Source organism: Leptinotarsa decemlineata, unplaced genomic scaffold (assembly GCF_025532065.1).
Source record: "Leptinotarsa decemlineata unplaced genomic scaffold, Ldec_3_MD MMD2_tig00026307_RagTag_RagTag, whole genome shotgun sequence".
Lineage (NCBI taxonomy): Eukaryota > Metazoa > Arthropoda > Insecta > Coleoptera > Chrysomelidae > Leptinotarsa > Leptinotarsa decemlineata.
Window position 1 is genome coordinate 814515 of NW_027412681.1, and position 13359 is coordinate 827873.

At 33.9% G+C, this 13359-nt stretch overlaps 2 protein-coding genes across 5 annotated transcripts; one reads left to right on the forward strand and one right to left on the reverse strand.

The window, feature by feature from the left end:
* The first annotated feature begins 347 nt into the window (after positions 1-347).
* Positions 348-4838, forward strand: Gnpnat (glucosamine 6-phosphate N-acetyltransferase). 3 transcript variants are annotated; one of them, XM_023166382.2, is made up of 4 exons: positions 348-533; positions 2547-2766; positions 2824-3013; positions 4390-4838. In XM_023166382.2, exons 1-4 carry the CDS (start codon positions 519-521, stop codon positions 4565-4567), a joined length of 603 nt encoding a protein of 200 aa, XP_023022150.2. In that variant the 5' UTR covers positions 348-518; the 3' UTR covers positions 4568-4838. The 3 variants fall into 3 exon arrangements, with proteins under 3 accessions (XP_023022150.2, XP_074037442.1, XP_074037443.1); XM_074181341.1 differs by lacking the exon at positions 348-533 and adding an exon at positions 2279-2428; XM_074181342.1 differs by lacking the exon at positions 348-533 and adding an exon at positions 2342-2497.
* A 3112-nt stretch (positions 4839-7950) lies between these two features.
* On the reverse strand, positions 7951-13308 carry LOC111510464 (uncharacterized). Of its 2 annotated transcripts, XM_023166387.2 has the most exons (8): positions 13064-13308; positions 12135-13010; positions 9706-9878; positions 9390-9649; positions 9079-9313; positions 8592-8807; positions 8370-8541; positions 7951-8310 (listed from the first exon to the last, which is right to left on the reverse strand). In XM_023166387.2, exons 1-8 carry the CDS (start codon positions 13073-13075, stop codon positions 8146-8148), a joined length of 2109 nt encoding a protein of 702 aa, XP_023022155.2. In that variant the 5' UTR covers positions 13076-13308; the 3' UTR covers positions 7951-8145. The 2 variants fall into 2 exon arrangements, with proteins under 2 accessions (XP_023022155.2, XP_023022157.2); XM_023166389.2 differs by lacking the exon at positions 12135-13010 and having other exon boundaries at positions 13064-13279.
* Positions 13309-13359: the final 51 nt, after the last annotated feature.

A 13359-nucleotide genomic window follows, 5' to 3' on the forward strand; every position in this document is an offset into this window, starting at 1 on the left:
ATAACTTCCAATTCACAGGTGCTAAGAAAACCTAAGAAGAAAAATGGTAAGAATTATATCATGAATTTAAATATTCTCATACACACAATATAATTATATCAATTGTAGTGTTTATCGATGTGGCTCAGAAATTTATGAATCTACAAGTAATTATGAAGAACTCACTTATTCATTTGTATGAGAGAAAATATCAATTGATAAATCAAATAGTCAAAATGGAAGGTACAGACGGAAACTCTTGCGAAGAATAAATCTATATTTTTATCTATTTGAAGGTCGAGTTAGGCCGATGGCTACACTAGCCAAAGCCATTGTAATCATAATCGAGAAGAAAAGTAGTTACATAACCTAACCATTTCGGAATTTAAACGTTGACAAAAATTTCAGGTATTATGGTATTTGCAGATTGTGAAAGTATTGCGACAAAAAAATTAGAATGTTGCTCAAGGTTGACTTTGAAAAGCTGTTATGTCTTGAGAAGCTAGTCATTTCCGTATTATAGAATCATTCACTACACAATGGGAGCTAGCAAGGTAATTTTCATTTTTTGAGAATCTACAGAGCCTACAAATTTTTATAAGCATTATCTGGTCCATTTCTAAGTTCAGTATATATTATAATAAGGCCGTTTGAATTTTGCCTCAGGCTATAGAAGCATAATTGATGTAACAAGTAGGCTAGAGACATATGTTTTGTCTAAAACATGCAATGATCACTGTGTGGCAAGTTTTTGGTATTCGTAGAAAAAAGTTCAAAGTAACATCTCTTTCTACATTTTTGAACATGTTAGACGGACTTATTGAGGTATTGGAGTTTTCTGCAGAACCCAGTATGGTCTCAGACCTGAGCTCTGAAGCATACAATTTAAGAAATTTAGGGCTTGTCCTGATGACAGTCAAATGCTAAGCCTATATTATCCTTCTATTGAGTGAGACTAAATATGGAATTTTATTTTTCAAAGCTCAAAAGAATTCAATCCATTTATGGTAGGTACTTTCGAAACAATGAAACTATGCCTTTATGTTCTCAAAAGCAAATTTCAATTTGAATTCTACAAAAGTTATTGTCCTGGATTATCAAGGAAAATATTGAACTGTCAGTAACCTTATATAATAAAAAGGACTGCTAATGTTCAAGTTTCCAAGAAATGAAGTGAGTTTAAAGTAGACAATTAGTGAATGAATATTTAAACCTTAAGAAGTTATTGCATTTGTAAGTATTTAAGTATTATTGTCAATTAAAGTTGAATGAATGGATTAACCAATAAAGATTAGGACAATTAAGCTATAACCAAAGCAGGTATTGGTTACATTTTACTTCCATAAGGTTTTGAAAGATAGTATTGGAGTTTTGAAAATCCATTGTTTTGCCATATTTTCCCTAGGATATAAATTTGTCATAAATAAATGATGTGATTTTACTTTGGATATTTTATTTTTAGTGGTAATTTTATTTATAATATAAAGTATCAAAACAAAATAATTTCACATTCTTCAAATAATTTATTAGAGAAATATCTAATATTTTTATTGTACATATTCATAAATTCTTTAAGCAAATTTGATCAATTCCTCCCCATGATAATATACCATAGTTCAATTCAGATTGGAGTTGAGAAAAATAAATCATCTCTATATATATTTTGCTCTATTTGAGGACATCATGTTTTGATGGAACTATTAATTCAATAATTACATTTGATTATTTTGTCTATCATGATGCCTAAATGTTTGGTATGATCTCTTTCTTCAATTTCTAAATCAGTTATTTCAATAGGGCCAAGAAGATTTCGATAAGATAAAAAAAAGATGTGATTTCTCATAATTTGATAGCTAACAAATTATTAATAAACCAATTTGTTACATTTTCAATATCAACTTGAATGAGATTTTTAGGAGATTCCCATGTGTTTGATTAATAAATTACGACAGTGTCGTCTGTAAAGCTATGTATAAAACCGTTAGTTTTGAATAAGAAATACGTTGAACAATACGGGCCCTAAAACTTGTCCCTGTGAAACTCCATAATTTAGTACTCTTTCTGAACTAATATGGTCCCCTATCTCAACACATTTTTTTCGATTCTGTAGATAACTCTCTATCAATTACAACTCCAACCAGGAAAACCAATTTTGTTCCAATTCAAATAATGACACTGTGTGAATAGTTTAAATTATCTACTCTCTGATTGCCAAATTAATCTTTTCTATTATCTTGATCCTTCCCATTTTGTTAAGTTTCTTATCAGCATTTCATTGATTCCCTTGGCAATTCATTTTGTTTTAATTCATCATTACTAAGAAAATTGATAATCATTTCAAAGCAGGTGTTAGCACAACACCTTTTTGGGTATCTTATCTCTGCTACCTGTAAGCTTTTGTAAATATTGATGAAAAGTTAATATGGGTAACAATTGCATTAGGCCAAAGGTAAGAAAGGGTCAAAGTAATGGATCGACAAACAGGGCCATAGCAAAGTTTTAAGAAAGTCAAATGCAGGTAGATTTTTATAATAAGTTTCAAGAAGAGTCTTCACTGTATTTTTTAGTTCTCTAATACGGAGCAGTCGCTGTATGACCCAGAGCTGCTTAAGAACTTGGATTGGGCTTCGGTAAGCCAAAGCCTAACGCCCCCGATAACAAATGAAGAACCTGGCGAGTCCTGGCTTGTGGTGAGGCCCCTGAAAATTTCAGACTACGAGAGAGGCTATCTGGAAATTCTGTCGCAACTGACTACGGTGGGGAATGTCACGAAACAGGATTTCGAACGTGAGTACGCTGCCCATAATTCATAAGTATGCTTTGTTGAATTGTTGCTGCCTCTAGGTCAATTCTGGAAAATGCACACGTCTGGAGGCTACTATGTCACCGTCATCGAAGATACTAGGGACGGGAAGATAATAGGTTCGTCCACTCTTGTCACAGAGTTTAAATTCATCCATGACTGTGCTATTAGGGGTAGGCTGGAAGACGTCGTCGTGAACAACGCCTATAGAGGAAAACAACTGGGAAAACTGTAAGACACCTCTAGTGTTCCTTTGATAGGGTCTAGTTTAATGGAGAACAATCAATTGGTTTAGGTGAAATATCACCAATAGTCAAACAAATAATTGACGCCGTAATGGTACTACAAAACATATTTAATAAATCAGATTTGATTTTGATCCTTTCTTCAAAAGAGGAGAAAGAAATGGGGTAAAGGTTTCATTTATAAATGATACGTAAAACTTGTGAATACTAACATAATCAATTATTTGGATGCCACAAATTAACATGGATTCAGAAAAAAGTGTTCCATAGAAACAGTAACCTATGATTTTCACGATTATATATGTTCCAAAAGGGATTCTTTACAATTTCATAATACGTCGAGGGCATTTGGCACAGTCATCAAAGATTATACTGAATCATTTCGACTCAGTTTCTCAAATAATATTCAGAAATAGCCGTCGTATATGATCCTTCGAGGTATGACTGTCAAATATGAAGGCATCGTGTCCATGTGACATCAGGAGTTCCTCAGGGTACACTTGTGGGGCCATTACTTTTTTGTAATGTTTGTCAACGATCTTTCAGAACTTGTTAAAAGCGGTAATGTAACTATGTTTGTTGATGATACTACAAAAACCATCAGTTGTAATATCCTGTAGTCTGGACTAGTTTGACTGATAGAACAACAGTCTTTTTCTGTGGAAGTTGAAGGCGTAGTAACTGCTGGATTAAGTATACGTGTAGACTCTACTCATTTGTTGAATAAGTTTTTCTATGCCTTCCCTTCTCCTATTACACTACATTCTTCTTGAGATTCCTTAGATTTTTCCCGATGACTGACTTTGCAAAGAAGTTCTGTGAAATCAAAGTCTTGGGAATTTATCATTCCAGGATACTCCTTAAGAATTTCAGCCTCCAGCATTATTTTCATGTCAGGAACAGTTCCACCAGGATTGACGGTGAAATAGGTTAACTATCTGCTCTCGCGAAAGGTTTTGAAGTAACTTGACCATGGTTTTATCAAATGCGTAAGAACTATTCACTTCTTGGGGTCACCAATTGTAGCTTTTGAACTACTTTTTAAAAACGGTTTTGATTGAAGTTTTTATTAATTCTTTATTACATTTCCTGAACAAAATCATCTAAACAAACACATAACAGTTTTTTAAATGTATCAAGATAAATTCAAATCAACATGGTCGCAGGGTGCCAAATCTGGTGGATACGGTGGCAGAGGAATGATTACAATGTTGTTTTTGGTAGAAAAATCAATCCAAAAGTCATTAATTGTTTTTCCACAATAGCGGAGGTTTTTTTTTCGTATTGCTTCTCGCAACCGACACATAACGCTGTAGCAAAAATCTCATTATCATCAACCCACTAACCTGTGTTACTTTTCAGGATAGTTCTGACAGTGAGCCTTCTTGCCAAGAAACTCGGCTGCTACAAGATGTCTCTTGACTGCAAGGACCCTCTCATAGCGTTCTACAAGTCGTTGGGATACAAGCTAGAACCGGGCAACTCCAACTTGATGATGATTCGGTACGAAGGAGCCCCCAAGCCGGGCGATCCCTCCTGACAATTAGCCGCCAATGCTGCCAACTCCAAAGCTAAACTTTGAGTGTAACTAATTTCAACAGTTTTGATCGTACGGTTTAAAATGCCGTACCTACAAAGATTTCAATAATAATGGTTATTTTAAGGTTGTTTTTTTGTGAGTACAAATAAAGTTCAAAAGATGGCCATAGGGTTTGGAATTTGCAGCATTGGTGCTTCGGGATATTCTTTAGATTTTAAGTTAAACAAAATGTATTATATTTAAATATAGGGATATTTATTTTTTTTGAGTATCACATTGTTTTTTCCATATTATGGACCTACTGTTTTATAATAATTTACTCTAAAGTGGTAATAAACTGAAAAAAGGAAGTTAAGAGTAGATATGTTATGAGATTACAGGCACCAAAATGGCCATTTTCCCGTGTAAATCTCCATGAGAAAAAGTCTGGTCCATCATGTTAATTTTGTCACTAGGTTTCCCCAAAGTCACCAGATTTTCGTAAAAAGTAGCTAGATTCCCCAAAAAGTAGATATGCTATGAGAGTACGGGCACCAAAATAACCATTTTCCCGTGTAAATCTCCATAAAAAAAGTCTGAACCATCATGTTAATTTTGTCACTAGGTTTCCCCAAAGTCACCAGATTTTCGTAAAAAGTAGCTAGATTTCCTAAAAAGTAGATATGCTATGAGAGTACCAAAATAACCATTTTTCCGTGTAAATCTCCATAAGAAAAAGTCTGGTCCAACAAGTTAATTTTGTCACTAGGTTTCCCCAAAGTCACCAGATTTTCGTAAAAAGTAGCTTGATTCCCCAAAAAATAGATATGCTATGAGAGTACGAGCACCAAAATGGCCATTTATAAGAAAAAAGCAGGTTCAACATGTTGCCTTTTTCACTATAATTCCTTAAGTCACTAAATTTTCCAAAAAGTCACTGGATTTAGTTAAAAACTCCCTATATTTGCCCAAAAAGTACCAGCACCAAATCCAACTTGTTGATTTTGTCACTAAATTTTTACTTTAATCAGCGAAATTCTGTCAAAATATATTTTGGCAAAAATATAGTAACAAAATTAACAGGATTTTGGTGGACCTGCTCTTTTTCTTATGAAGATTTACATGTGAAATGAGCATTTTGGCGTCCGTACTCTCATAGCATATCTACTAATTATATTCTGTTGATTAATTCAGGTTGTTACTAAATATCCAAAAGAAAGATAAGATATAGGAAATCAAGCAACCAAGGAGCTGATCTTGGAAATTTTTTGCGGAGTTGCAGTCTCTTGACAATCTCGGCTTCATTATGCCAGCAATTTTCTCGAGTGAAGCTGTTTATTGGAGCATTTGTTGTCATGAGTGAAAAAAGTCATCACAACTCTTTTGCATAACTGAATATTATGCCCAACTTATTTTGTTGGAAGCAATTCTTTACAATTATCATTTCAAGTTGACCAGATTCCACTGTAGAATATATATTTGTTTAATCCACCATTGATGTAATGTCATGGACAATATCACGTAATTTTTGGCATTGAAGAAATAATCAACATAAATGCAGAACACTGGTTCCGATTCTCAGTGTAGAGCCTTGTGGTATACCTACTCTATACTCTATATATTCAAACTCTACATGATTGATCTGACTTTGGAGGTGGTTTTCAAACCTTTACGTGCTATGTATAGAGACATAAAAATCCAGCTTTCCTAATGAAAACTGACTGAATTTAAAACTCATTTTAGTAAGCATTTGCTGGTGCATGTAAAAAAAATTTCAACATTTCACATTGGAAGATAATTACATGAGAAATGTGACAAAGGTGAAAAATGTCATTGAAGAAATGCCAAAAAATTCATTAATGGAACAAAAAATACTATATAACTACGTGTATGTGTTCCGAAAATTTAAATTACGTTCAGGAAATTTCAATCACCCTCGAGAAATTTCAATTAGTCTTGGAAAATTTCAATTACGTTCGAGAAATTTCAATTACTTTCGGGAATTTCCAATTGTGCTCGGGAATTTTCAATTACGGCCTGAAAATTTCAGTTAATTCGGGAAATCTCAATTACGCTCGGAAAAAGTTTAATTACGTTCGAAAAATTTCAATTACGTCCGGGAAATTTCAATCAGTTCAGAAAATTTCAATTACGCTCGGAAAAGTTCAATTACGTTCGAAAAATTGCAATTAGTTTGGGAAATTTCAATTATGCTAGGAAAAATTCCATTACGTTTGGAAATATCAATTACGTTCGGGAAATTTCAATTACGTTGAGAAAAATTTCATGGAAAAGTTCAGTTACGTTCGGAAAATTTCAATTAATTTAAGAAATTTCGATTACGCTGGGAAATTTGAATTTCGATCGGAAAATTTCAATCAAGTTGCGGAAAATTTCAATTACGCTAGGAAAAGTTCAATTAAGCTCGGGAAAAGTTTAATTACGTTCGAAAACTTTCAATTACGCTCGGAAAAATTCAATTACGTTCGGAAAATTTCAATTAATTTAAGAAATTTCGATTACGCTATGGAAATTTAAATTGCGATCGGAAAATTTCAATCAAGTTGGGGACAATTTCAATTACGCTAGGAAAAATTCAATTACGCTCGGAAATAATTGTTGTCAATTACGTTCTAGAACTTCCAATTGGTTCGTGAAATTTCAATCACGCTCGGAAAAGTTCAATTACGTTCGGAAAATTTCAATTAATTTAAGACATTTCGATTACGCTAGAGAAATTCAATTACCCTCGGGAAAAGTTCAATTACGCTCGGTAAAAGTTCAATTACGTTCGATAAATTTCAATTACGTTCTAGAACTTTCAATTAGTTCGTGAAATTTCAATCACGCTCGGAAAAATTCAATTACGTTCGGAAAATTTTGATTAATTTATGAAATTTCGATTACGCTAGGGGAATTTAAATTGCGATCTGAAAATTTCAGTCAAGTTGGGAAAAATTCAATTACGCCCGGAAAAGTTTAATTACGTTCGGAAATTTTCAATTACGTTCGGGGAATTTCAATTACGTTCGGAATAAACACTGCGAATATAGGAAATAAAAATAATTAATATTAATTATGATTTGGATTTCAATGATGTATTTTATAAAGTTTGTATTTAAACTTTATAAAATATAACTTTTGTTATATTAATAACAGGCAAGATAGTGTAAGTTTTAATGAAAATTGTGAAAAGTTTTGAGATCTCTAATCAAATGAAAAGATTACAATGCAAAATTGATATTTATTTTATTTTTACCGCTCTTCAGTAGACAGATACATATATACTATTGAGCTACTGAACTTTGAAACAACTTAATTTTAGTGTTTATTAGATCGCAATGCATAAACGCAAACTGGAGAAGCTCCTCAGAAACTTCATTGAACAAATAATAATGATGAGGCAGGTTTTAATAAACGTTTGTATTTCTTTGTTTTTTTTTCTTTGGTGAAACAATATAGACTAAACGAATAACACAACTCGCTGAACTCCCACTTTTAGCATTATATAAATAGTAGAGTTCTCTACTTTTGGACTCTTTTCATGCATTTCCATTTTATTTCAGTAATATCACAGCCCAACTACCACTCGTTGCAAATCAGCATCTTCGAACGTCTAAGCAAAACCAAAGAGGTCTTCCACCGTTTTTTTGCGGATTAGAATCCAATTTCCTACATTTCATATCTAGACTCACTATGGCGCTCTTGTTGAAGTTTTTCAGATAAGCCGTCAGGGCATATTTAAAAAAGTCCCTATCCGTTTCCTGTAAGAAGTTGAATCAAACATGTTTATATTTGTCACGGTACACGAAATTTTACATACAGGATGTCTGTCTGATATTTCATCGAACAAATCGAAATTGTATTCCCCGATTTCTTCAAAAGCCTTCATCCATATCTCAAACTGCTTGTCTTGTAGATCGAGAATAGCCTTCAAAAAGCCTGGATGCTTGACTAAAACTTTACTCTGGCCGTATTCATCAGAAACGTGCAATCTGCAGGAGAAAAACTTAAAAAAATTCGAATGCTAGAATAAAACACTCACTTTGACAGAAATTCCATCTGCTTCTCTGCTTTTCCACATTGCACACAACGACCTGGGCATTCGTTTATGTATCTGCAATCTTTGCAGCGGTTTGTCATTTTTATCGACAGTATTTGAACGCTCAGCACTCTGCCCCAGACAATTACACTGAACGGAATTTTATTACCGTGCCCCAGGAAGAACTTCGGGCCCCAGTCGAGTTGGAACTCTCCGAATCTATAAAAAAAGTAAAAAGGTTGTAACAGAAACGATTTTGATGCATCAAAACATATTAAGACGGTGAAAAATAGGAGAACGTCCAGTGGACACAAGTCTGGTGAACGAGCAGGCTAGAGAGAAATGATTCTGTTAACAAAGCTATCTCAGAACTGAAAGTAATTATAATTAGTAACATAGGTATTATATTGGAAAAACCTTTTACAAATTGGTACCAAAACCTATGTTGGACAAACCAGTTACATAAAGATAACAGGCTTCATTGACTTACAAATTTGCCGTTCGAAACTCAATCAGAGGTTCGTAGGCTTGAATTTCCAATGAAGTTAGTGCAGTAGCTTTGAGGTACTTCTTCGACTGAGGCTGTACATTCCTAATGATGAGTCGCATTTGCGGTATCAGGCCCAGCGGCATCAAAATGTTTTCCCAATCGTTCAAGTAGCAGTCTAAATATACCTCAATGTTGTTTTCTCTACAAGAAAATACTAACTGATGGTTGTTGGAGCCTAAAAACGAATCCTGACTGAAGTAAAATGATGGTTCCTCAGAGATATGTCCCGGGACTTTTCCAAACACACTTACCTGGTGTTCCGAATCCATAAACTGTGGTTCTTCGAGGGATTCTAGAAGATAACTTATTAGCAAACCGTTTCTGTTTCAAAACCCCTGAGAAGGAAACCAACTCAGAACTGCGTGTGACAAACTTTTTGCATTCCTCTACGGTTAACAACTTCTCAGGGTCTTTTTCATTATCGAGCAGCTCGAAATAGGCCTCGTTATTACTGATTTCATATATCTTACCCTTATACAGTCTTGTCAGTTCCGAACAAGTGGGTTCTTTCCTGAAGTAGGTATATTACCTTTCAGTAGGGTGCACATTTATCACGAACATACTTACAAGACGGTGCCGTGGCTCAACTTGTAGGATCTGCCTTCTTTCAAGTAAATCGTGATTCGTATATAACCAGAAGGTAGAATCAGAAAAGCAAATTCGTTATGGTTAGTGTAGTTTCTCTTCGTTATTGATATATACAGCCTACATTCTGGTCGTTTATTCTCTCCTATACATATCTAAAATCAAAGTATACGATAAATTGATTTTCTACGTTGTTATGAATATAAACAGAAAATCCTGAAAAAGGTCAATTTTTATATATGAAAACACACTTTCTCAATAAAATTATTCAACTGCCCAACAGCGCCATCTGCCCGCGAATAGATCAAGCAATAATACCGATATATCAAGGAGGTACGGTACAGCGCCATCTGCCGCGAATAGGTCCCGAGCTTGAGAGTTACAAACATACATACATACATACAGCTGAAGCTAATATAAAGCGTATTAAAATGAATTTATCCATTACTTTGGGACCTCACTGCATTGTAGGTGTACAAATACTGTTAGTGCCTGTATAACAGAGTTATCTTTCAAAAATATATCACAGCGTGTTTTCCTGTAAATATCATGAAGCATATGGTACGCTTTTTCTATGTAACAAGTGTTTTTGCCTCTCACCAAGCTCTTATATTCGATTCATGTGACAACCCTATGGTAGGCTTACATTTGCTAAGGCAACCCTTTACCATTATGTTTGCAATACATTTTAATAATTTGTTAGGAAAATTGGGAGTTACTACTAGGAAAAATATAATTAAATATTGTTGAAAATGTATGCAGGAATTCGAGAAACTGGCACAATTTGGAATCTTATATCTCAAGAGCTTCATCCAGATGCCAATTTTTTTGTTGAGCCATTATTTACGCTGATTTCAATAATAAATAAATGCAAGAATTTGAAAAAGTAGCCAATTTTAAATCTTCATAGTCAAATTCAAAGGTAGTTACGTTTGTTTTCTAGATGTTGATAGATAGTTTAGAAATAAATAGATACAAACACTGTAAAATACATTCAGTTGCAATCTTTAAAGTTCATCAAATACATACGTGATATGAAAAAATGACATGTACATTACGTTTGGAAAATGGTATTTTTCTAAAAATTTTGTCACAGAATACAAAGCATTTGAGATTAAGTAACCGGAAAATCATCTTTTCGATAAATCGAAACTGCTGATACCAAGAATATCTGTAGCATGGTCATACATTGTATTTTTTTTACGTTAAAGCCAACTCTATTGGTCCATGATAAGCAAGTTTAAGAAAATCAGTGATACAGTTTCTCTAAGTCATCTAATAAGAAAGTATCTATATGCTACTCAGTGGACTGATCTACAGTTGAACCAAGGAATAAAAGAAATTGGAATGAAGATTTCATTTGAAGCACATGTATTTTTCTATGTTGGCGAATCTGTTTATTTATCATTAGTGTCAGTTGTGATGTTAATAACAATATTAACTTCACATGACAACTAACACTAATGGCAAATACACAGAGTTGCCAACTTGGAAAAAATACATACACTGCAAACCAAATCCTTATTGATGTTGACGATAAAAATACAATGAAAACAGCAAACAGAACTCAAAAATGGCCAATATAAACATCACCTACATATGCCAGTTGACTCCAATGACAAATAAGCAGAGTTGCCAAAGAGGGGATAAATAAATGAGCTCCAAATGAAATCTTCATCGTCAGCTATTAGTGCCATCTGTATATACTAGCATTTTGTCTTGGAATATATTGGAAGTATATTGTATCAAATATGAAAATAACAGCGGACCTAAAATCGATCCTTGGGGCACCCCAATTTTATGTTCAGTTTATCTGATCATAACTAATCAATACTTTATTTTTATAATTGCCAATTCTATTAGAATTCTACAGTACCTATGTTTTTTTATTATTATTATTATATGAATGCATCACTGTTTGTATAATATCTATACTACTCTATTACTTTGCTGATTTTATATGCTATTCGTTATTGTCTTGTAATTGGGATTAATCCTGTTAGACAGACAATAAACCTTTTTTTTAATAATATAGTACAGCAAAAGACATTTAGAGTATCAAAACTCTTTTTTTTTTGTTGAATGAGTTGAATTTCAGCCAAAATTTTTCTCTTGAAGAGTCTGCTTTAGACAAGTACTGTAATTTTTGGATTTTCCAACACAGGGTTTTAGGTTGTTTGCCATGGTTTTGTTTTGATGATGGTTATAATATACTGAATAGTCCAAGATGTACAATAATATATACAATATCAATTGAAATAAAAATAGTACGTTCATGAATTTTTACTTTTGATTCATTTTCAAAAAAACTTATTATGTTGATTAAACTTTTTACAAACATAGTGAACGAACTGGCTAAATATCTTGAGTAATACTTTGAAATCGAGTATGCCAACATGAATGAAACTTACCATGCTCTTTTTCACCAACTGAAACTCAAGGCTGTAATTATACTTGAGCCTTTTAGCACTGCCGTTGAAATAATAAAGCGAAACTTCATTTTTTTGTGATGAGAATACTTTTACAACATCCTGGAAATCCACTAGGATGCACTCCAAATTTGGTACGTCACTTTCCTTGTATATCTCTGTTATCAACTTGTAATTCCTAATAAGAACGTAACTATCAACTATAGACTGTATATTCTCAGGCGTGGCATTGGTAAAAATGCATACGACTTGATACAGAGAATCCTTCAACATCAAGAAACCGTAAAGGTCCTGGAGGATAACCAACCCGAACAGGAGGGAGTGTTTTCGGGGCTTGAGGTGCACCCCAAAGCTCCAGTGTGGAAATTCTCTGTACTTGCTTGATTGTATCTCTACATGTCGACACGAATTAATAGATATCAAGTCTAAGTGCGATATGTGCTTGTTTAAACAGACGTGATCGGCTTTAGTGGGGATTGAAAACAGTCTCAACAGAATCTTCAGTAAAGAGAGTACAATGGTTTCTCGTATTTCAGGGCCTAAGTCTTGGAAATTGTTTTCTAACAGACCTATGACAGCGCCAATAGTTACCAGATCCTGAGCTCCGAGTCGATGGCTTTCAACGAACTTTACGAAGGCGTTGGGTTGGAATTTCTCAACTGGTACACCCTTCAGTTCAGAAGTTGTACACGGTATGTACGTTGAAGAAATTTTATGAGCGTTTTTGAAGGAAATTCTTGCTCCTACTTGTGGCAGGCTCAACGAAGGATTGTTCAGTAGCAGAAGGCTCAAATGAACCTTTGTTTGATTATTTAGAATGATGTAAGCAAAAGTCTCATTAACATGTGTAACTACACCCTGTAAAAAACCAGCTGAGTATTTTACAGACCACTAACAGAGGTGCCACTTACTTCATATTCCATTGTTTAGTCGTCTACAGTCTCGCGGATTTAATTATTTCTATTCTCTTTGCTTTTAATTTCAATGGTCAAGTTATAGAACTTTTTCAAACTCATCGCCAACGGATTCTAAAGTGCAAATGAACTACTGTCACATCTTTGAACTACTAAGTAAAGCCGCGTTTAGATACTTTTGTCAGTCGCTAGCGACTAACTATCTCTATCTTCCATTTTTCAACACTTCAATTATAAATGATAAAAATACACTGACTCTGACCACTTCCAATATAATGATTTACTGATGACAC